Here is a 25,589-nt window from a genome sequence, read left to right as displayed (position 1 = left end):
TGATCTTGGAATCACATGGAATGTTTTCCACTTTATAATTATATGTAACTGAGAGAATTTCCATGATGGAGAATTGAACTCAAGTAAGAAGAACTAGAGACCTAAGTCCTAATGTAATTTACAACATCTGCTGGTGTGTGACCCTAGGCAAGTTATTTACCATCTTAGTACCTTATTCAACTATCTAAGAAGACATATTAAAGAACAATTATAGACTACTCTATAACTATAATTATTATAGAACTCAGGACCACCACCTCTACTTATATCCAAGTGGATTTTGCCTTAGCATCTCACCATGGTCCATAGGGCAACACCTGTGGAGAATCAGCCAGACCATCACTGTTAACACTTGCTACTGCTGAAGCCATCCCAGCTGAAGCAGTCAGCCAGTAAACATTAGGTGCCTAATGTGTGCCAGGCACTATGCTAAGCACTGGGAAAGCAGAGAAAGGCAAAAGGCAGTCCCTGCTCTCTTGAAGCTTGTAGTCTAATTGCCAGGCAGTGAAGATGGAGGTTTCCGGGAGGGGGAAGTGGAATGGGATTGGGGTGGGGGGGATGACAGCCAGGTACTCCAAGGGAGAGCTGGAAGTTAGCATATTGGAGGATGCAGATAACACCTTCCCCCATCTCAGTTGTGGGAAAAAAGACTCTGTCTTCTTGCTAAGCACAAACTCCTCCCTCCCAAGTCCCGATCATACAGGGAAACAACCCCAGCAGATACACTGCTGACCCCTGCCACTGTCCCCACAATAACTGAAGACCAGGAAAATCACTTTCTTCTCTTTTATATTCTTCAGCCAAGGATTGTTTTATATTTGGACCACTGGACCATTCCATACCTCCTTAAGCTGACCCCTCCTTTATGTATCTGTCCTGTTAGAAGTTGAGCTCCATTGGGGCAGCTAGGTGGCACAGGGGATAAAGCACTGGCCCTGGATTCAGGAGGACCTGAGTTCAAATCCGGCCTCAGACACTTAACACTTACTAGCTGTGTGACCCTGGGCAAGTCACTTAACCCTCATTGCCCCACAGAAACAAAAACAAAAAAAAGAAAATAAGTTGAGCTCCTTGAGAACAACAGGGTTTGTCTCATTTCACTGCAATAGGGGCTTAATAAGTGCTTTTCAGCCATTCGAACAGTTGCAGATCTTCATTGTCCTCTCTAACAATGCAGTGCCTTGTACTAATTAAATCACAGGTGGGTCTAGATATACCCAAAATCTTCAATGAAAGATTTTACCCATTCTATGAGAGTACCCCTATACCAGTATAGTGTGACAATTAAAAATAGGAGAGACATAGTTTCTGGGTAATTTGATTATTTTATTAATATGACCAGGTTATTAATAAAATGAGGTCTGTGGCATCTCTCAGACCAAAGACCCCCTCCTCACAGTTGGGTTTCAGTTCATAGACCCTTCTAGCTGTAGGAGGTCCATCACACAGCGATCAAATCTAATTAGTTAGCATCATTCAGATCTAATTGGTTGACATGATTGGAAGTGGGTTATATTAAAATGAAGTTGGGGGACATGTGACTCAAGTAAAGATGGCAGCAGGGAAAAAATGTAGAGACCGTTACCCTAGCTGATGGGACCACAATGGTTCCAACCTAGAACTGGTTCATGTAGGCCAAATCTCATCAGTAAAGTCCTTTACCTTATCTAGAAAATGGAATCTTACTCCACACAATGCTCCTTTTGTGAGCTTGGCTTGGGTTTGGCCCAGATGGAGAGATTTGATGGAATCTCTTAAGGAGAACTTGACTTTTTGGAGTGGGGGTTGGGGGTGGTGGTGGAGAGAAAGGACTAAGAATTAAGGGAAGGTCACTGGGTGCCCCAAAATATTATTAACAATTATTTCTCACAATAGTATCAATCCTTAAGGAAATGCACACTTCCGACAATTTTATTTTTCCATTCTTGTTTCTAGGTTGCTTTGTAGACTGCTTTACTTCAAATGCTGGTTAAGGGAATTAGTGTTCAGGAGTACTTGTTATAAGTACTTGTTAATGGAGAACTATCTGACTTGTTATTTGACACATCCTAATGTGAAAAGTTAGGCCTTCTTTTTAACACTAAGCAAAAGATCTATGTTGCCTAATTGAATGAATCACCACCTAGAGCATGAAGGGTCTGACAGAACCTCATATTATTACAGAAGAGAAAAATAAAGAACTCACAAAATTTGTAGAGTTGACTCTATCTTAGCATCTATACTAATATTTTTATTTTTTAATTTTAATTTATTATTTATCTATTTTGTTTAGGCAATTTGGGTTTAAGTGACTTGCCCAGGGTCACACAGCTAGTATGTGTCAAGTGGCTGAGGCCAGATTTGAACTCAGGTCCTCCTGAATCCAGGGCCAGTGCTTTATCCACTGTACCACCTAGCTGCCCCCTACATGAATATTTTTATAACCATTTTATATTCTTTTTAAGTTTGATTTGAGGGCTATGCCATTTAGATTATAACACAATCAGGTAATTTAGCAAAAAGAAATCAAAGGCATTTTAGAGACAGGTATTATCTTGATGAATTGTGATTAGTTATTTGGCAACCTCAGAATTAATTTGGATAATTCAGGCTAAAAATCCCTCTGTGGTGGGTGCCACTGGTTTTGTTTTGGGATTTGAGGGGCAGTTCATTACAGAGGAAATAGCTTGATTTACAGTCAGAGGACCCGAGTTGAAATGACATCTGTTACTCCCTGTGTGAAAAGTACCTTCACCTTCCTTGGCCTTGATTTACTCTTTCATAAAATAAGGTGAATTACTTCTAAGATGTCTTCCAGCTCTGACTGTGATCCTGTCACAATATCTTCATTTTGCTAGTGCGGATGTCTTTTAATCATAGTGTAATTGTATTTCTTGATGATGAGATGAGCTAATAGGCAGCAGAGCAGTCACACTTACTCCCCTGACCTTTGTGAAGGCCAGACTACCCTGGAACTCTCTCAATACCATACCTTTGGGATTGGTTGGTTTTTTTTTTTCTTTCAGACAAGGGCACAATAATGGCAGATGTCTTGACTTGGATATCTGCTACATAGTTTCCCACAATGTTAGTGACCTCTTTTGATGGACAGAGGGAGCAACCCTGGTGAGGATTATTTTCTTGGCTATCTCCTTGTCTTTCTTTCTCTTCATCTGTCTGTGTTTCTTTTCTCACTGTTTCTTTGACATCATATTCCTGTAGGACTAATGTAGAGCTTAGAAAAATAAACTCCAGTATATTAGATTACCTCTCCAAGTTGTTATATACTTGTCACCTTTATGCTGTATCCAACCATCAGCGCACACATTTTTAAGTTAACCATGGTTTTAATAAGACCTTAATATGTTTTAATAAGTGAACTCTTTCAAAAAAAGCTTCTAAGTAACAGTACCTTAGACAGCACTGAGAATGCCAGATCCTTTAATCTTAGATTTGCCACTTAAGTGATTCAGCTACATAATTAGTACTAAAATAGCAGAGGAGGGATTTGAATCCAGGCCTGCAACTCCAATGAACCAGACTAGGTTATACTTGAGAGGGCTATAAAGAGCCCCTGCCCACTAAGCTCCAATTGACCCTTGTCTTCTGATTCAGTCTTAGACCTTCACACAAGCTGTGGGATCTTGGGAAAGTCAGCTTCCTTGGTTAGGTATCAATTTATTCATCTAATCCAGTTCAGTTCCATATTCAACCTTTTCCTCATCTATCAAAAAAATGTTTGACTCCAGGGTTTCTTAAACTTCCTACTCGTGACCCCTTTTTGCCCAAGAAATTTTTATGTGACCCTGGGTTTATAAGTATATAAAATAAGCATACATAATTTGTTTGTTTTTGCAGGGCAATGACTTACCCAGGGTCACACAGCTAGTGTCAAGTGTCTGAGGCTGGATTTGAACTCAGGTTCTACTGAATCCAGGGCCAGTGCTTTATCCACTGCTCCACCTAGCTGCTCCTGGCATACATAATTTTTAATGTTGCTAAGTTTTTCTCCACCCCCACATTCAGTTACATGACCCTATATGGGGTCACAGTTTAAGAAGCTAGGGACTAAGCAACCTACAAGGTTCCTCTCAGTTCTAGGTCCTAAGATCCTATTGTAACACCAATACAATGAGCATTTATTAAGTGCCTACAATTTTGAGCTAAACAGTGGGGATACAATTACTAAAAAGAAAGACAATATTTGCCCTCAATGAGCTTACAATCTAAAGATTTTAGATGTTAGAAGGCAGAGGGATGAAGTATAAGCATTTTGATGGGTAGCTGCTTTTGACCCTTGTTGGTTTGGTGAAGACAAGGGGAACCCCGTACTCTTCCAGGGAGAACTTGACTTTGAGAGAAGTGTGGACACACTATAGTAAATTTATGGGAAAACTTTAGACTTGAGGCACGCAGAGTAGGCAGGCTGCTTCTTTTCGGAAAAGCCAATGTAAATGAGATCATTAATCTATGAGAGGACTGGAAAACTATTTCAAATTGTATTAACTCAAATGTTGATAGGTCAGTATAGAAACAACTGAGCTTTGCACTTAGAAACAATAATTAGTTAAAATTGGAAGCGACCAGATGGCTCAAATTGTTAACAACATCCATCTGTAAGCCCCTTTAGTAACTAATTCTCCTTCCCACTCAACTAAATGTATCTTAATTACTTCTTGCCTTATTTTCACATCATGAATTAGGGAGTTAATTTGAGGGCACTTTTTGTCATGTTCTCCCTAAGTATCCAAATTGCCAGTTGCAGCTCTGCCATTGACCATTCCATTCTCTTAGATAAGAGCTTCTTAAACTTGTGTGTGTGTGTGTGTGTGTGTGTGTGTGTGTGTGTTAAGCGTCCTTTGGATGTTTCAGAATAATTATAATTGAAAGAGATGTGTGATATTTAAAATCTAAATGTGTGGTCACCTTAAATTAGAAGCTTTAGCACCAGTCTTTGGGCATTAAGCATTTACTAAAGCATACCAGGTATTCACATGGAGTTCAGAAAGTTAAGAAAAGGCCTATCTAGCCTAGAGTTCTAGCCTGGTCGGGTTCTTCCTCAAGTCCTCCGCCATGAGCCTGCTTCAACCACAAACTCTCAATTCAATCAGTTTTTGTTTTGTTTTGTTTTGTTTTTTTGCAGGGCAATGGGGGTTAAGTGACTTGCCCAGGGTCACACAGCTAGTAAGTGTCAAATGTCTGAGGCTGGATTTGAACTCAGGTACTCCTGAATCCAGGGCCAGTGGTTTATCCACTGGACCACCTAGCTGCCCTCTCAATCAGTTTTGATTAATCTCCAGGTGAGCCTTTGAGTAACTGCCAAATCCCATTATTTTATCACAGATGCCAAGTTTTAGTTAGAGGCTGGTGAAAATAAAGATGAAAATTTTGTTTCCCATCCAAGTCCACACACCTCTGAAATTTAACCATGGATCTCTTGGGGGTCAATGGACCACAAGTTAAGAACCCCCTATCTTACATACTCTCTCCTGGTTATTTTCCCACCAATCTATTAATTCCTTCTGTCTTCTTGTCTTTGTGACCCTCTCATTTTCATAAGGTGGACTGGTAGGTAAGATTCTAATCTTGGCTCTCTTTCCTCATCTTTCTAGTTTGTATTCTCTTCCTTGACCACGTCGTTCATTTTCATGGCTTTAGCTACCACCTCTGCTAGAACCTCCACAGTCAATTCTAATGTCTCATTTGAGTTATAGACCAATATTCCCAAATGGGTCATCTCCACTTGGATATCTCTGTGCACCTTAAATTCAGTGTCTAAAGTTGACCTTATCTTTCTCCCTAAAGCTTTTTTTTATGTTTGTACTATTGGGGACCATCATTTATTTAATCCTCATTAAAAACTGGGAGTTATCCCTGACTATTTCTTCCCTTTAATTCTTATTTTTATTTAGTTACTGAGGCCTTGCTGATTTTATCTAGCAAAGTCTCACATCCATCTTCCCCTTTCTTTTCTCTCTTTTCTTTCTTTCATTCTTTTTTTTTTTTTTTTTTTGCTGGGCAATGAGGGTTGTGATTTGCCTAGGGTCACACAGCTAATAAGCATCAAGTGTCTAAGGCTGGATTTGAACTCAGGTACTCCCGAATCCAAGGCCAGTGCTTTATCTAGTGTGTCACCTGACTGCCCCCTTCCCCTTTATTTTCAATGTCACTGTCCTAATAGAACACCTCAAATCAAGCCAACACATTTATTAAGCAACTACTGTGTACCAGGAATTGTTCTGAGTGCTGATTTCAAAAACTTCCAAAGAAGTTTTCCTCATCTTAAAATACCTTTCATAGGGCTACTAGAATAATCACAGATCTCCTCAACTGATGTTTGCCCAAGGTCAGATGTCTTTCTTGTCATTTAGGGTCATCTTCAGTCTGACTCCACCTACTTTTCTTTTCTTTTCTTTTTTTTTTTTTGCTGGGCAATAAGGGTTACGTGACTTGCCCAGGGTCACACAGCTAGTAAGTGTCAAGTGTCTGAGGCTGGATTTGAACTCAGGTCCTCCTGAATCCAGGGCTGGTGCTTTATCCACTGCACCACCTAGCTGCCCCCTCCACCTACTTTTCTAGCCCCATATTATATTGCTTTTGCCTCAGCACTCCACTCTCTCTGCCTTTGTTTACATGTATGGAACATACCTTGCATGCCTTTGTTTACAACATTTATTATGTCTGGAATGCCATTCATTCCACCTCTCCACCCCTGGAAAACCCTTTCTACATGCTACCTGTGCCCCATGTCTTTCTTTCTTTTCTTAGCCAAACTCTAAACCATTTATGTTCAGTGCCTTCACTTTTCTAAATCCTCTGGCTTCTGACCTCATCACTCACTCAGTAAAAACTGCTTACTCTACTATTTGTGTTGATCTCAATTGCCAAATATAATACATTTTTCTCAACTTTTTTCATTTAATTGAGGGAAGAAGAAAATAAATGCTTATTAAGTTTAAAATAATATGATAGAAATAGAAATGTAAATAATATAAATAAAATATTGCAGCATGATGCGTTGCGATGGGTTCATTTATTGGCTAACCTACTAAAACCTAAAAGGTTAAAATTAAGTTTATATGTCCTATGTATATATGTTAGATTTGGCAAAATCAAGAGACTTTTATTTTAGTTCCATCTTTGCCACTAACTAGTGGTAGGACCTTGGTTTTTGTTAGATGGTCTCTGAGTTGTATTCCAGTTTTAATGTCTTATGAATTAGAATATAAAATCATCCCACTCAGCCATTCTTTCAGTGATCCCAAAGGCAGATGGAGCCTAGTGTTAGGAAGACCTGACTTCCAATTCAGACTCAGATACTTAACTAGTTGTGTGTCTCTGAGTAAGACATAACCTCAGTTTCTTCAAATGTAAAATGGAGATAATAGTAGTACCTACCTCTGAAGGTGGTTTTGAGAGTCATGAGATATTTGCAAAGCTCCTAGCACAGTTCTTGGCGTATAATAGAACATAATAAATGTTTGCTTCTCCCCTCTCTCCCTCCCTTCCCTCCTTCTCTTCTCCCTTTCTATCCTCTACTCCTTTTTATTGCATGGTAGATTTTGAGGAATTTCCCTCTAACAAATTTCTGTTAAAAAAAAAATAGGGTTTTCTTGTTTGTTGATTCCACTTGCCCATGTACCATATATGATATTACAATATGGTAATGAAGCTGTTTTCCCTAACAAAAATGTGTGCTGGTAAAGTGTGCTTATTTATGTACTTATTTTTGTGCTTATACTTATTTACACCTGTGCTTAATATACACTTATTCTAATCCTGGTCAAAATACTTTTTATTTACCTTTTGGAATTGCTTTCAGAGTGCTCTTGGTATACTTCACAGTGGGTGTTTACATCATCATTGTGGGATTATATATTTAGAGCTGGAAGGGACCTTGGAGGACAGCTGATTCAGCTGTTCATTTTACAGATGAAGAAACTGAAGCCTACATAGGTTAAATGACTTGGCCAAGGCTATCAGGCAGAGCTAGCAATTAATCCCCCCCCCCCCCCCCCCCCCCCGCAACTTCCAACTAGGAATTACATATTCTTTACATTGTATTATGCTGTCACCATCGTGATTGGATTAGAGATGGTTTTTGGTTTGGTTCGTTTCTTGTTTGTTTTTGTTTTTAACAGCCAAAAGTAATTTGAAGGCCAAGTTTCATGAATGAGACTGAGTAGTCCCTATATTGTAGTAGAAGGAATGCTAGAGGATGGTATAGGACCTGAGTTTGAATCCTTATTTACTTAAAATCTTTGTGACCCTGGGTAAGTCCCATTACTCTCTTCTTGTGTAAAATAAAGGGGTTACATAAGATCAGAGATATCTAACACATGTCTCATAACACCCCCCAATGAAGCCTGTACCAGATTAAAATGTAATTGGATTATATATAACAAAATAAATAAAATATATTTTAAAATTAAGTTAATACATCGCCTGGGGAGATGCTTATGTATGATAATCCCATTTCTGTTTGAGTTAGACATAACTGGATCAGAAGACCAATTTTAAATATTCGGCTCTGTGATTAAGCCATATAATGTTACAGTTGGCACTACTATACCCAGCATAACACCTTATACAGGATAGATTGTGAATTAATGTGTCAGATGGCAAGATTTAACTTGTTGCTTTTAAATTGGTGCTAAAGAAAGTTTCAGAAGTTGGATTTATTGAGTCTTTTGAATGATTACTGCTTCACTGGAATAATTAGATGTCTTTTCAAGACAACTGCTCCCAAGGAAAACATTCATTTTTGGGCCTAAATCCTGTTTTTAAAGCCCCCAATTACAGTGTGTTTATAAAGACACACCCTATAGATTTCTGTGTAAGAGACTAGGGGAGAGGGTGCCTAAGGAGAAGATCCATGTGAATGAGAGAGGGTAAAACTTGATAGAGAAAGGGTGGGGGGAGAGGGGAGAGAGAAAGAAACTGAGAGAGGAGAGTTGAGAGAGGAGAGGAAAAGAGAGAGAGAAAAGAGATGAGAGACAGCAGAATATTCAAGCCACAGCATATTTTGGGGCACATTCCAAAGCAGAACTTGATAGTGGAAGCACAATGAATTTGTTTTTTGTATTTTAAGTGACTTGCAATTTCATTATTCAGGAGAGCTCTTATACTAATACAAGGGGCTCCTCATTACCAGTGCAGGTTGGCACCTTTTCTTAAATTTTGCCTGGGTGTACCAAGAGGTTAAGTGATTTGCCTAGTGGTCACAGAACTAGTGGGTGTCAGAGGCAGAGCTTGATTCTAGGTTTACTTGATTCAAAAAACATCTCTCTCTCTCTCTCTCTGTTTTCCTCTGTGTTGTCTGTCTTTCTGTTTCTGTCTCTCTGTGTCTCTTTGTCTCTTGCGGTTTCTCTCAGTGTATCTTTCTCACTGTCTCACTATCTCTCTCTCACGGTCACCCTGTCTTTCTCTTTTGCTGTCTCTGTTTCTCATGTTATTTATTCTCACAGTATAAATGCTAGTTCTTTAATAAAATATGTACAAGTTCTAGCATTCTTGAATTTGTGAAAATCATCATAGCAAGAGTTGCTCTTGATGCAAGAAGTCATCAGTTCAAGCTGGAAAGAATATTGGAGGGTACGGGGCTATTGGGTCCAACTTCCTCATATTTCAGTCGGGGAAACAGAGATGTTGTGACTTGTACATTCAGCTAGTATCTGAGGCAGGATTTGGAATTGTTTACTTGATTCCAGGCCTAGGATTCTATTTGTCATGCTACCTAAATGTGAAACAACCACCTCAAACTAACTGTTTATGACAAATTCAGTTGAGTAGGAAGGGGCTGGAAACTGCCCTGTGGGTGGGGAAGAGACAGAAAGTATTATGAGGTTACTGCAGCATCATGGGAGGGGAGAGTAGTGTATATGGGTCAGGTAGGAACTCATTCATCTATGTTTGGCCAAGTGTAAAGGGAAGCCTGCCATTAGGTAGCTTCCTGTTTCAACTAATTCTTCTTTCTAACTAGGTACCAAGCTCAGTAATTTCTACCATGCTAAAGTATTACCTAGAGATAGCTAAGTAGCTAGAGTGCTGGGTCTAGGAAGGAAGAGAAGAGTTTAAATATAGCCTCAGTCAACTACTAGCTGTGTGACCCTGGGCTAGTCATTTCAACCTCTGTCTACCTCAGTTTCTTCAACTTTAAAATGGGGATAATAGCACCTGCTTCATTGGGTTATTGTGAAAATCAGATGAAATATATATTCGGTGCTTAGCACAGTGTCTGGCACATAGTAGGTGCTTAATGGATGCTTATTTCATTCCCTATTGTATCCTTTAGATGCCAGTTCCCTGAGACAAAGCCCTGGTGACCATATTCCAGTTATAAGTGCATTAAATTCTAGAGTAGGGATCAGCAAAGTCTGCCTGTCTGACTGCTTTTATATTTTTCTGCAAGCTAAGAATGTTTTTTCCATTTTAAGATAGAATAAAACTATTTTAAAATGGAAAAAAATTTTTTTTGCTCTTGCTTCTCTAGAGGATTATTAGTTCAGCTATTGCTGTTTTATTCTGAATTATACAAAATCTTAATTCAAAAAGAAAGACAAGAAAGGTCAATCATGATTTTGGAGTTATATCAATAGGGAATTATTTAATATTTCTTATTCCAACATTTTGCAGGTATACATGGGACCTTGAACATCTAGATAGATCCAGAAGCCTCCAGACTTAATCATCGTGAATTGTTTTGAAAGTTCCTTCAGCCTTTTTCTTCAGATTAAGTGGCATTTTTTTTTTGAGCCTCCTACCCCAAAACCATACACCCACATTTTCCAATGCCGAAAAATAGCAAGGTGGTAAAAAGGGAGTTAGATGATGATGTCATCGAATCTGTCAAAGATCTCCTCTCTAATGAGGATTCTGCCGATGATGCCTTTAAGAAGAGTGAGCTGATTGTCGATGATCCAGAAGAAAAAGACATCGATGTTGAAAAAGGCTCTGATGGTGACCGGGAAAGGCCGGCTTGGAACAGCAAGCTGCAGTACATCTTGGCTCAGGTTGGATTCTCTGTTGGTTTAGGGAATGTGTGGAGATTCCCATACCTGTGTCAAAAGAATGGAGGAGGTAAGCCTTATCCCCACTTCTTCTGAGGTTGATTTGAACGCTATAAAGTTAAATCTTTTTTGGGGGGTGAGGCAGTTGGGGTTAAGTGACTTGCCCAGGGTCACACAGCTAGTAAGTGTTAAGTGTCTGAATCCGGATTTGAACTCAGGTCCTCCTGACTCCAGGGCTGGTGCTCTATCCACTGCACCACCTAGCTGCCCCTATAAAGTTAAATCTTATGGAGTGGCTTGAGTCACATAGAATGAAATTAAGTTATTTGTCTAGGACAGCACAGCTAGTAAAGTATCAGCGATGAGATTTAAACCTTAGTTTTCATGATTTCTGCTGTTGTAAAACAAGGTCACACCTTGTGAAAATAGCTTTCTTTTTTTTTAAAGTGAATTTTTATTGATATTGTTTGTTAAGAAAAACAGTTCTAATCCCACCTTTGACACTTAGTGTCTATGTAATTATAGGAAAATCACTTAACACTCACGAGTTTCAGTTTCCTTCTCTCAAATCCATATAATTGTACCTATGGTATCAATCCTCTTAGGCATGTCAAGAGACTTTTGATAATATCCTTTTGATAATATCACTTGTTAAGCTGGAAAAGTTTCCCAAATATCTAAAAACCTTTGTTCACACCTGTTTCAAAGGTTCCTAGTGCATCATGAAGTATTTATTTACATATCCTACATTTTCCATGGTATTACTATCCTTCCCTTTCAGGTATCACATAAAATAAAGAATAACAAAAGGGGGAAACTATATTCCATGAAACTAGACAATGTATCAAAGAAGTTATGTCCAATTGGACATTATGTCCAATGACCCACATCCCTAGTCCTCTACTAATATCTCTTTGGAGCCATGCTTGGCTGCTTGTTATTTCACAGCATTCAGTTTCTATTTTTTTTTATTTTTTTATTTTTATGGTTGTATTTCCATGCTTCTTTGCTGATCATGCTCAGCATATTCAGTGCAGTAACATTCCACTAATCATGTACCTCAACAAGTTTAGCCATTCCTTACTCTGTGGGCATTTCTTTTGTTCCCGATTCTTTGGTATCACAAAAAGTGCAGCCGTAAATAGAAAATAACTTTCTAACCTGTGAGTAGATCAAACATCTCAAAAATGTGTCCATTTAGAAAAGTGTGGAGAAAAAAAATTGCTTTCTCCCTATGCCCACTAGTGCTTCACAGTCCTAAAGATAAGGTGGTATAACCTGACCAGCCCCAATTCATACAATTTCCTTTTCATATTTTGAAAGCAGATTATTAAATAGTGCTTAAGATGATACTCAAAAGATTATATTTTGGACCCATGTTCTAAATGTAGTTGGGACTTCAGTGTAATCAATGTGGATAAAGATCTTAGTTTCATTGTATATTATTCCTATAAATACATTTCATATCATATAGTTGGCATTTAACATAGGAAGCACTGAGGAAATTTCACCCCAAGTCTTCAGATATACCATCTTCAAAAAGGAAGGTGAGGAAGGTTATTGTGCCAAGACCCTTTTGAGTTTGCTATGCATTTTTTTTCTTTTTTTGGGTGGGGCAATGAGGGTTAAGTGACTTGCCCAGGGTCACACAGCTAGTAAGTGTCAAATGTCTTAAGTTTGATTTGAACTCAGGTCCTCTTCTATCCAAGGCCAGTGCTTAATCCACTGAGCCACCTAGCTGCCCCTTGCAATGCATTTTTGATGAAGTGTTTCTTTTGAGCTTCACACAAAACCCAGGAAGTTGGTATCCTAGATGTAATTATCGATATTATCCAAATAAGAGAACTGAAATTTATAGCATAGAATTGACCTTGCCATAATTACATAGCTAGTAAGGGGTGAAGGAAAAATTTGACCTGATTGATCTTCTCCTGACAGGAAGTAGGACACTTCTGACTCAGCTGCCTCTACTCAAGTACATTGTTATGCCAGGTGCTCTTAACCTGGGGTGTGTGAGTTCACTTTTTAGTATTTAGTATTTTAATATTTAATACTTATTACAATTGGCTTCCTTTGTAATCTTATTCATTTTATTTTATGCATTTCAAAATAATCCTGAAGACAGGGCTATAGGTATTACTAGACTTCCAGAAAGTCTGTGTCACAAAATAACATTTGATTATACATATATGTATGTAATTCAATTTGACTATATACATATGTATATATAATCTCATTTATTACATATAAATGTGTAATGTGTAATCTCCTTTGATTGTGTGTAGATGTAGCTATGTATATGGGATTAATACACATATGCACATATAAACATGTATGTGCATGCATATATGCAGAGGTACACACGTGTATACATACAGATATATACATATGTGTGTGTAATCTCATTTGACATTGGAAGCTATAATCTTTATATAAATGTTAGTTATTATTTCATTTCCACAAGAGTGAACCTCAATGACCAGGTTGCGCTAGGAGGTTTTGCCTCCAGTTAGACCATCACATATAATGTTCTGTGCCCATAGGAATGTCTGTTTATTCTCAATGATCATTCTTCTTTCCTTTTAGGTTCTATTGGTGAAAATTTGTCATTATTTATACTTTAAAATTCAATTAAATGTCGTTAATTAGGCTTTGTTGGTCTGTAATTCATGGTCCTTTAGAAGACCTAGAGTAGACTGACATTTATGTTTGTATTTTCCACAAATAGAAGTAAATGGAAAAAGAGGATTATCAGGGTTAGGCTTAACCTACTTGAGGAGTCTTCAGGACTCCAGCAAAGGGTATGTGAATCTGTGGTGCTGATTGATGACCTTTTATAAAGAAATGCTCTTAGGGGCAGCTAGGTGGCGCAGTGGATAGAGCACCGGCCCTGGAGTCAGGAGGACCTGAGTTCAAATCCGGCCTCAGACACAACACTCACTAGCTGTGTGACCCTGGGCAAGTCACTTAACCCCAATTGCCTCACTAAAAAAAAAAAAAAAAAAGAAATGCTCTTTAGCAATTACTTTGTTTACTTTTCTGCCCTTGAAAGTGAAAATCCTATATTCCTTTCAGAATGTTCGGAATTTCAGGTTAGTCATATAGGAAAGGAAGTTTATTCACATAGGAAAAAATATTAAATATCATTTTTAATTTGAAGGCTGAGATGACTTTGCAGTTATGTACCTTTCTGTTTTCCTTGAATCCGAAATATTGAACCAGTGTTTATTGATTTTTACCAGAAATGTCAACTTTACTATACTGTCTTATTTGTGTTTCTCTTTATAGGTGCATATCTTATACCATATTTAATATTGCTGCTGATAATAGGCATCCCACTCTTTTTCCTGGAACTCGCTGTTGGGCAAAGAATCCGCAGAGGAAGTATTGGTGTGTGGAATTACATCAGCCCTAAACTAGGCGGGATTGGATTCGCAAGTTGTGTAGTAAGTGATGTGTGCCTTTTCATTTGATCTGTACATAAGGTTCTAATAAAGAAAAAAAAAAGATGCTGATTTTTAAAGCAAAGAGTAACTTTTTTCCCTAATTCTTTTAAATAAGTAGAACATGTGCTAATATAGAAATCTTAAAAATTATAGATCTTTCACTGCAAATCTAATGAACACATATTCTTTAGGGTATGGTATGCGGCTGATAAAACATTTTTATAAAAGATTAAATATTCCAAATAATCATGGAAAAAGGAAGGCTATCAGAAAGAAGTTTAGTCATAAGAAAAAATATAATTTTTAATTTTAATTTGAAGGCATCACATGCAGTAGGCTTACTATGTATCTTTCTGGTTTTATATCTTTCATTTCCAAAGATGTCCCTTCCTCCTTCCTCAAGCCAATAAACCATTCCTCATAATGAAGAATCTCAAGAAGGAGTGAGGGAAGGAAGGAGAGGGAGAAGGAGAGGAAGGGCAGGAGGAGGGGGAAGAACAGAATGGGGGAGAGGGAGATTGGCAAAACCAGCTAACCCAGGATATGGTGCCTGAAAGGATATGCAATATTAATGGGATTATCTTCTCTTGTAGGTATGTTTCTTTGTGGCCCTCTACTACAATGTTATCATTGGCTGGAGCTTGTTCTATTTTTCACAGTCTTTTCAGCAGCCTCTCCCATGGGATCAGTGCCCTCTGGTGAAAAATACTTCTCATACCTGTAAGAAACATAAGTGCATTTTTTCCCCTACTTAATGAATTTAAGGATAAGAAATTTATGTATTAAGATTATCAGGACAAAACTATCATACTCTTCCAAAATCATTATCACTATTAATATTCTCTTCTCCAAACCCTTTTTTATGGTCCTACTTACATTAAAAAAACAAAACAATTAACTATTAAATCCTAACTAATAAATGTCAAAGGACAGATCATCAAAACAATGAATAATTATGTGGAAAATAATAATATCAAAAAATTCTTAATTTTATTGATACCTGTTTTTTGTAACACTTATTCGTGAATGTATCCCTTCCCCTTTCCTCTTGAATGATCTGTTTCTTGAAAGAAGGATTTAAAAAGAAAAGGAGGAGGAGGAAGCAAAGCCAATCATATGTGACAGCAAATACAATATTCTTCTTCTTCTTCTTTTTTTTTTTTTTTTTGGTGAGGCAATTGGGGTTAAGTGACTTGTCCAGGGTCACACAGGTAGTAAGTGTTGTGTCTGATGCTGGATTTGAATTCAGGTCCTCTTGAACCCAGGGCTGGTGCTCTAACTACTATGCCACCTAGCTGCCCCCAAATAAAATATTCTACACCTGTAGTTCCCTTTCCTTTGCAAAGTGGAGAAAGGCACTTTTTTCAACATTTTTTCTTTCCTGGGAGTCATCTTTTAGCAATGACTTGAATGCTCTTAGGATTTCCCACCATGGTCTGTTATTGTCCTTTTGTACCACTTTTAGAAGAGATTGTGAGCATTAAACTTCATCTCTGTCTCCTCCCCTTGATCCAAATGCACATCTTTATGAAAACTAGAGGAAACCACAGATATTCATTTTGTTTCAAGTACTTCAAATTAGTTTATTCATTTTTTAAAGGTTCTGACCATACATTAATTTTATGTCTACGCTTGAGAAAACCATTCTTGTTTAAATGTCATTTAAACAATCATGAAGGACTGGGTGGTGGCAGGAAGGACCTGCTTTTTTTGCATGAATTAGCTGAGAGAAATCAGGGTGGCCAGCTGAATTCATTGGCCAGTTAGCCTGCCAGCCCTTCACTTTTGTGATGTAGATTTTAACTTCAAAGTCTTTTGGAAATAGTGTTTCATTAATTCATGTGATGCTTAGGATGCAGACTTTTACCCTCTTGTCATGAAGGTAAAACTAAGATTTTTTTTTTCTTAAGATTACTTTAAAGAAAAATATTTCGTTTTAAAAAAAATAGGACTTGGGGGCAGCTAGGTGGCGCAATGGATAAAGCACTGGCCCTGGATTCAGGAGGACCTGAGTTCAAATCCAGCCTCAGACATTTGACACTTACTAGCTGTATGACCATGGGCAAGTCACTTAACCCCCATTGCCTAAAAAAAAAAAGAAAAAAAAATATGACTTGCCATACAAGCGGAGTAAATACATTAATTAGATAATTTAGCCAAAATAACATGTTATTGAGGAAAAGTGGTTTTAGGCCAAGTTATATATTTAATTACTTCATTTCTCTATATGGTTGGTTTTGGCACAAGCACCAAGTGGGTATAATATTTTGCTTATTCCAACAATTTCTTAACTCCCTTTATTATTAAAGTTCACCTCTTAGTCCAGAAGAAGAAACCTGCCAAATACCCAAGTATTTTGTCATGAAGGTAACAAATGCCAGACATTTAGATAAATTGATTTTCATCTACAGCTTTATTGTCATGATTTTTCCTGTACAGAATTTGAATTACTTCTGCTGAATATCCTAGGGAAAATGTTTAGGCCAGAAAAAGTAAGAATAGGAACCCTCAGAAACTTAAAAATAGAACATTTTGTTTCTGTTCCAAATTATCTCCTGGAGGCAGACTGTGATATAATTTTATGGTCATAATGAGATAATCATATTTCTCATAAGAATATGTAAGTTTGTCCCTAGGATGATATTGTCTCATAAAGTTAAAGCCAGTACTATAGTGATTTGTATGGGGTGAACAGTCTCCACTATAAATCTCTCTCTTATATATCTATATCTATATCTATATCTATATCTATATCTATATCTATATCTATATCTATATCTATATCTATATCTATATCTATATCTATATCTATATCTATATCTATATCTATATCTATATCTATATCTATATCTATATCTATATCTATATCTATATCTATATCTATATCTATATCTATATCTATCTATAGATATAGATATAGATATACACACACATATATATCTATAGATATATTATATACCATATATGATATCTATGTAATATCTATGTCTACATATAATATATAGTAGATACTGTTCACCCTATACAAACCACTACTCTCTATATAAATACATGTATATATATATGTATGTATATATCTATATCTACATATCTATATCTATATCTCTATATACACATACACATGCACATACACACATATACATATATACATGTTGTGTCCATGGCCAAATTATACATCAATAATTAGAATCATGGAATTACAATTAGAAGATATAAATAGAGCATTTATTAAGTAATTCTATGTTTATATGTACTGGAGATGCAAATACTAGGAAGCAAAACAGACCCTGTCCTCAAGGAACTAGAAAGGGGAAAACAGGAAAGGGTATCTGTTAAGAGGCATCAATGTCCAACACCCTCATTTTATTAATGATTAAAATAAGGTACATAGACAAGTTGTTTACCCCGCATCACACTGCTAATGAGTGTCTGAGATAGAACTGGAACCCAGACACCAGGTCCAAAATTTTTATACATAATGCCATGATGCCTCTTTCAGCAGATCTTGAACAGATAACTACAGAACACCATGAACTGAGCTCAAAGACTCCATTGTTGGGCCTAACATTTTCAAGGAATTATTTTTAAAGAATCTTCATAATCCTGCTTTAAAAATTACTTTAGGATTAGATTTTCACAAAATGTGATTGAATATTTTTATTGGTATATGCACTGTGGGTTCTTTGACAGTGGAAGTACTTGGCATAAGCTAGTGATCGAAAGGTGTCAATGCAGATTTCTTTATTATTTTAATACCTGTAGTTCCCCTTTAAATAAGGCTGTATGATGTAAACACACAGATTATACACTTTATGGATTAACCACATCAGAACTGTTGTCAATCCTTTTTAACCCTGGGAAGGCTTTTCTAGCTCTATAAACTGCCCCTTTACCACTTTGCTCTGCTCCTCAGCTTTCTACTAGAGTATTAGGAATTGCAAATTAAATTTACTAATAGCTTAAACTGAACATACCAAGCACCCAGAAAAAAAATAATTTGAATGGACTTTGAACCCCCAGTAAGTGCTTTCCAAATGGTGATTGAATAGGTGAATAGAGAAAGGCAAACCTTAAAACAAGCAAATGAAAAGTAGTAAACAATGTGATGCATTTCTAGATCTTCATCAAGTTTGGTGCAATTAGCATGGACATTTAGACAGTAGGCCAAAAGGATGACATATCATGGAGCAGGAAAGCAAATTTATCTTTCAGTTGTGAATATTCTTCTCTCTTTTGAATATAATAGAAAATTAAAAGGAACACCTAGCTTGGTCTTGGATGTATTTCATATTTGCACTTCAGAAAAAGTATAAAATGTTTGAGTGAATTCGTATGCATTAATGTACTTTTAAATTATTTATACACTTACTTTTTAGAGCAGCTAGGTGGCATAGTGGATAGAGTGCCCAGAATCAGGAAGACCTGAGTTCAAATTCAGACTCAGATATTTGCTAGCTGTATGACTCTGGACAAGTCACTTAACCTCTCAGGTTCCTCAACTGCAAAATAAAGATAATAACAACTCTTACCTCTCAGGACAGTTGTGAGGATTAAATGAGATAATATTTGAAAAATGTTGAGCACAATGCACGGCACACAGTGGATGCTTAATAAATGCTTCCCTCTTCCTTTTCTTGATAGCCATAGATTTTTAAATCTGTTATACTGAATTTCTATTCCACGAAAACAATGTTTTCTATCAGAAGATAAGAAATGCTTTGTAGAGAAATCGTTTCTGACCATTTCTAATGTAATTACCACAGTTGTCAGATCTGAAATCATTCTTCATCTTTTTTTCCCCTTCAGTTGTGGAACCAGAATGTGAGAAGAGCTCCGCCACGACCTATTACTGGTATAGAGAAGCCTTGAACATTTCTGACTCCATCTCGGAAGGTGGAGGCCTCAACTGGAAGATGACAGTCTGCTTACTGTCTGCCTGGGTCTTGGTTTGCTTGGCAATGATCAAAGGCATTCAGTCTTCAGGCAAAGTTAGTACATTCTTTTTGGTTTCCTGCCCATTAGCTAGCAGGCATCTATCATCCCATTCCTGGACACCACACCCCTCTTCACATGCCATCTTCTATATCTGTAGGGGCAACTGGACTAGAAGTCAGGATTCATTTGGCCCTTGAATAAACTCAGGTAGAATAATGGTGGGATTTGGATGTTACACAAGTTAGACAAAAAGACTGGAGGGGTGGGTGAAGAGTAGTGGTTTAAGAATGTGTTCAGGTTATGAGAATGGGAGGATGAGGCTGAAAATGCTTGCCCAGAGATCTTTATTTTTTGCTTATATTCTCTCTCTCTCTCTCTCTCTCTCTCTCTCTCTCTCTCTCTCTCTCTCTCTCTCTCTCTCCTATCTCCTCCTTTTTATTTGTCTTTTTATCTTTCTCTTTTTCTCCCTCTCTCTCCTATTCCTTCTTCCTTCATTCCTTCTTTCTCTTCCCTTCCTTCTTTCCTTCCTTTTCTCTCTTCTTCCCTTCCTCCTTTTTCCCATCCTTTACTTCTTCCCTCCCTTTTCCCTCTTCTGTCCCTTAAAAAACAAAAAAACAAAACAAAACAACTTTTCCTTATTTTCCTCATATGTTAATTTACAGCATCCTAGATATCTTTAAAGTCCCCTGAGATTCTTTGTTTGGTTCAGCTAATGGCCCTAAAAATGTATTTTGGATGGTGCCTGGGGAAAGTTTCCCTTATTTCCACAGGGCTTTGATTGGATCCAGAGATGTTTGAATTTCCCAGAGATGGGTGTACCTTTAGAAATCTGGATCCTCATACCTGAACCTAACAAGCATTTTGGCTTGAATGAATCAAGAGTTTCAATTCCACTGTGCGCAGCGAGTATAAAATTAAAAGGAATTATAAGAATAAACAATTTTATCTAACTAAGAGTATTAGATTTTTGTATCCCCAGAATTTTAAATGCTGATTCTTTAAAAAAACTCAGTCACTAAACTAATTTTCTATTTAATTTGATTACTGAGACTGGTATATTTTAAATCTGCTATTTAAGAAAAATTTAGATTTTTTTTAAAAAGATTATTTCCAATTCTATTCATTCAATTCTTGGATGATTATAACCTAACCTTTCCAGTTCCAAAATTAGTAGTCTCTTGCTCTCCAAAATAGATTTTGCTTGTGAAGATAGAAATATAGTTCTAAAGATATCCAGATTCATTTTCAAATCTAATGAAAATATTATTTTATGACTAACTGTGCTCAATTAACTGGTAATCATCTTAATTGGGTATGCCCTACTTTATATGTCAAGGTACTTCATAATTGCTTTCCTGCAGGTTACCAAGAAAAAGTTACCGGATTGTAGAGTTTTAATTTTTTTTAAACAGAGAATGACCATGCTTATTGAGTTCTTACTTATTTAAAAAGTACCATGGTTAAAACCAGAGGTTTTATTTTGCATTTTTGGACTTCCATTATGGGCCTATATGTGTCACTGGGCACACTTATCAAATTTTATTCTAAATCATATAAAATAGAGAAATTGATCTATATAGTTTGTGTATAATCTTCATTATTGTAAATTTAGGGGAAAATGCATTTTGCCCAGTGAAACAATAACATTACTATAACAGTTAAAAAAATTAAGGTTTAGAGAAATTAACTAGACACTTAAGTTTAGAAAAAAGACAAAATGATTCTGACCTGAAAATGCCAGGACAGACCATTCGTTGGCTTGAATTACCATGATAACTTCCCTTCTAGCTACTCTTTTCACTTTGCATGTATAGTCGAATTGATTCTCAAAGCAAGTCGGAAAGATTCTCAAAGTAAGGATAATAGTAAGATGCATGGGATCAGAGGATCAAAGCTGACAGGGGCCTTAGATGTCTTGCTTTTTGAATGAGGAAAACTGAGCTGAGGTGACTTGCTAACAACAGATAGTTTTCTCCATGCCAACTTTTAAACCATATGTAAACATGTGAAACAGTATTCAAAGCTTTGAATACTCAAAGAAATCCTTACTTTTTTATGAGAACACAAATTCATTGTAGGTTAAGGATGGTGTTCAAGAATTGCACAATGTTTCCATTATCATCATAATGAGTCAGAGTTCAGCTAGGATCCCTTATTCTCATGTTAAGACAGAACAGATAGATTTTTAATGTGAAGGTAAAAAAATTTTCATAACCTACAATTTTAGAAAATTATGTGAAAATAGGGTCTTTAGACAAATGTTCAGTCAGTCAATAATTATTTATTAAGTGCCTACTATGTATCAGGCACTGTGCTAAGTTCTGGGGATACAAAAACAAACAACAAAAATTAGAAGAGAGTCCTTGCTTTCTTCGTTTGGCTTTTTAAAATATTTTTTTTTTTGTGGGGCAATTGGGGTTAATTAACTTGCCCAGGGTCACACAGCTAGTAAGTGTCAAATGTCTGAGGTCAGATTTGAACTCAGGTCCTCCTGAATACAGGGTCAGTGCTCTATCCACTGCACCAACTAACCACCCCTAGAGTCCTTGCTTTCAACGACCTCATAGTCTAATGGGAGAGAATTATTTAGATAAGTCAACCAACAGGTGCTTTATTAATGATGGTAAGGGGCCTTTGTGTCTCTGTTGCTATAGTTTGTTTACAGCTACAATTCACCAGAGATTTCCTAAAACATCTGTTTTAAATGATGGAATCCAATTCCTAAAAGGGGATGGGATAAGTATAGGATCTATGAGTTCACTGATAGAGGAAACTCCCAGATGAGAAAACTGTCTCTACTAATGTAGGGTCATTTTCTTTGCAATTTAGGAAGTAGTTGGATCTGGAATCAGGAAGACCTGAGCTCAGTCCTGCCACAAACACTAATTAGCTGAGTGGCCCTGGCACAAGACATTTAACCTCTCAACCTCAATTTTTCTGTGAAAGGGGGATAATAATAGAATCTACTTCACAGGAATCCTGTGAAGATCCAATGAGTTAATTATATAATACATATGTGTATAATTATGTAATACAAATACATGACCTATTATTATCATATTGGTGTTATTATTATATTACAACTTATAAAATGGTTTAGAGTCCTGAGAAATTAAATGACTTGTTCAGAGGTACACAGCTAGTATGTGTTAGAAGTGGGACTCCAACCCATGTCCTCTGGTTTCCAGAATAATTCTCCACCTAGTATACCTCTCAGACTTTCTATCTAAAAGGGTTTTCAAGAAATGATATAAATTGTTTGAGTCCCACTTTTGACACATACTGGCTGTGTAACACTGGATAAGTCATTAAGGCAGGTAAAAGGGACCCAAAACATTTGGTTTGTATAGATCAGGGAAGTATACCTCTCTTTTAAGAACTCCAAGGGGCGGCTAGGTGGCGCAGTGGATAAAGCACCGGCCCTGGTGTCAGGAGGACCTGAGTTCAAATCCGGCCTCAGACACAACACTCACTAGCTGTGTGACCCTGGGCAAGTCACTTAACCCCAATTGCCTCACTAAAAAAAAAAAACGAAAGAAAGAACTCCAGGGATAGGATCTCTCTTCTCACTTCCTTAGTTTATTCTAGCTATTTTATTATTCTGATCAACACAATGGTTTTTCTTATCTTCAGTCCATCTCCTATTTTCATTGAAATCTCTTTATTAGTCCTTCTTACATGTGGCCAATCCCTGGCCATTGGAGAGTTGGAAGGAACATGTTCCCTTTGCCACAGCTTTTCCTAGACAATGCAAATTAAATGCCTTTGGCCTTTCATCATTGGATGACTTTTACCTGCCTTAGTCATCTTTGGCATCCTTTTCTAAACTCTCCCTACTTTCTTCACATCCTTCAAAGTGTGGTCAGAGTAAGAAGGCAGAGACCTATATGAATGCTTAAAATCTTTTTGTGTTACATTTCTAATTCTAGATCTCAAGAGATAGGGATAGGGATAGGAGTAGTGATTTCATTGATGTAGGAACCTTTGAATGTACAAACACCTACTGATGCGTATCAGAAGCACCTTCTCTGCAAATGATGGCATTAGAAGTACTGCTCAGCCAAGAAGAAGAGCAGTGTTTTCCCCAAGGTCATAGTCAGTTTATGTCACACTAGAACTCAGAACTTCTGGATTTGAGGCTGGTACTCAATCTGCAGTGCCATGTAATAATTCCCAGGTAGGAGGAAGCTAGGTGACTCAGTGGATGAAGCACCGGCCCTGGATTCAGGAGTACCTGAGTTCAAATCTGGCTTCAGACACTTAACACTTACTAGCTGTGTGACCCTGGGCAAGTCACTTAACCCTCATTGCCCCACGCCCCCCCCCCCCAAAAAAAAAAAAAAGAAAGAAAGAAAGAAAGAAATTCTCAGGTAATTTCTATTATTTAAAGAAGAGTGTGGGATTTTTACATACTTATTTCAGAGAACCCCTGAAGTGTTTCGATAAGAGCACCTGTTTTTACACCCTTATGGAAAACCCACATTCACTTGCACTTTGACTGTTGTAAGAAGTTTGGCTCCCCATGACTAACAAAAGGCAATCTGGAGATAGTCCAGAAAAAAACATCCTGAAAAAAAGCAATTAAAATGATAGAAGAACTGAGGATTAACAATATAATAGTAAATCTAGACTAAAAAGATGAAGACTGAAGGGCAACGTGGGGTAGTGAGTAGACGAGGGCACTAGGACTAGAGTCAAGTCAACTTGGGTTCAGCTCCTGCCTTAGTGTTTTTTTGTTTTTGTTTTTTTGTTTTTTGGTAGGACAATGAGGGTTAAGTGACTTGCCCAGGGTCACACAGCTAGTAAGTGTCAAGTGTCTGAGACCAGATTTGAACTCAGGTCCTCCTGACTCCAGGGCCGGCGCTTTACCACTGCGCCACCTAGCTGCCCCCTGCCTTAGTGTTTTTACTAGCCAAGAGACCTCAGTTTTCTCATCTATGTAATGAAGAGGGGAGGGAGTTGAGCTTTAGTTGCTTTTTAAAGCTCCTTCCAACCTTAAATCTATGATCCTTTGATCTTAACTCTTGGTCTGAATGAGAAGATGTGGCTGGGGGAGAGTCTGCTCTTACAGGGAGTACATTCATATTGTGATCACATATCCAAGGGAGTATCAAGTGACACTTTACCGAGCAGTCAGCAACTGGAGCCGAGTGGCCCAGGAGGCATGTGGTAGGAACAACAGCTGTTGAGTAGGCTATGCAGATTTTTCCTTAAAAGATATTAAAACCATCTTGTGCTGACTTTTGTACTTAGGCCACCAGGAAGCTGTGTCAAAGATGTGAGCCTTGTTTCCCTCAGCCAATAAGTCTCCAAGAGCATTTTTAAAAGCTGGCCTAGCATCCAGGGCTCTGGATGCTAGAAAGTATGACAAGTAATGAGTGTCAAAGAAAAGGTTAAAAAACTTTAAGCAAATCAATTAGTTAAGGAGTTAAGGATTGTAAAAATGTTTGAAGATTATTTCTAACCATATGTATTAGAACTGTTGCCTCCTAACAATGGACCTGACGTAGAATGAATTTTATTTTCCATTTGGGGGCTGTAATGACAAATGATAATACTACTACTAATGATGATGATGAAGACAATCATAATCATGCTATTACAAATTTAAGATTTAGCAGACTAGGTCAGGCCCTTTAGATGTCCAATGGGAGGCCATGGTTGGACTTGCTAAGGATAGCTTCATACAAATTCAGAATATGGTCAACCTTATTTCCAAAATAGTATTTTCAAAGAACTGACTGGGAGAGTGGCCTTGAACATTCAGCATTGTCTTTGGGCCACATTTGGACATTGGAGGGACATCTTCTTGACTATCTAAACAGTAACTTCACCATCACTACCACCAACCATAACACTACCAATAACACCAACACCACTACCAACAGCAAATAATCCTGTTATTGAATCCTTTTCACATTAGTGTAGAGCCAGGAAGGGCTTGTGACATCATTGGCCAGTAGAGCTCCGAGTCCCTTCAGTGCCATAATGAAACATTGGAGGAGGACTTTTCATTTGTATGAATGGATGAAAAAAAGCATTTATTAAGCACTCACTATATACCAGGAATTGTGCTAGTACTTTGCAATTTATAAAGCTGTGATCTTCTTGCAGAAAACATAACAAACTCTTTCTCTTGGCCTAATAGCATACTGAGTATTTTAGAAACATTCCTTTTCATTACTTTCCATGGGGGAGCTGAGTGTGAAAGAATTTTCAC

The 25,589-nt window shown here is 37.4% G+C and overlaps 1 protein-coding gene across 2 annotated transcripts in view; it reads left to right on the top strand.

Moving 5' to 3' along the window:
- The window catches only part of SLC6A15 (solute carrier family 6 member 15), an 80,889-nt gene that overhangs the window by 36,803 nt on the left and 18,497 nt on the right, over positions 1–25,589 (top strand). For both annotated transcript variants that reach the window (XM_043968468.1, XM_043968467.1), the window contains exons 2-5: positions 10,615–11,058; positions 14,277–14,434; positions 15,028–15,154; positions 19,241–19,422. In XM_043968468.1, coding sequence (XP_043824403.1) covers positions 10,770–11,058; positions 14,277–14,434; positions 15,028–15,154; positions 19,241–19,422 — 756 coding nt within the window. In that variant the 5' untranslated portion in view covers positions 10,615–10,769. The remainder of the gene's footprint in view (positions 1–10,614; positions 11,059–14,276; positions 14,435–15,027; positions 15,155–19,240; positions 19,423–25,589) is intronic.

Source organism: Dromiciops gliroides, chromosome 5 (assembly GCF_019393635.1).
Source record: "Dromiciops gliroides isolate mDroGli1 chromosome 5, mDroGli1.pri, whole genome shotgun sequence".
NCBI lineage: Eukaryota > Metazoa > Chordata > Mammalia > Microbiotheria > Microbiotheriidae > Dromiciops > Dromiciops gliroides.
The sequence above is the reverse complement of the archived record's forward strand: the minus strand, read 5'-3'. Positions and strand labels throughout refer to the sequence as shown.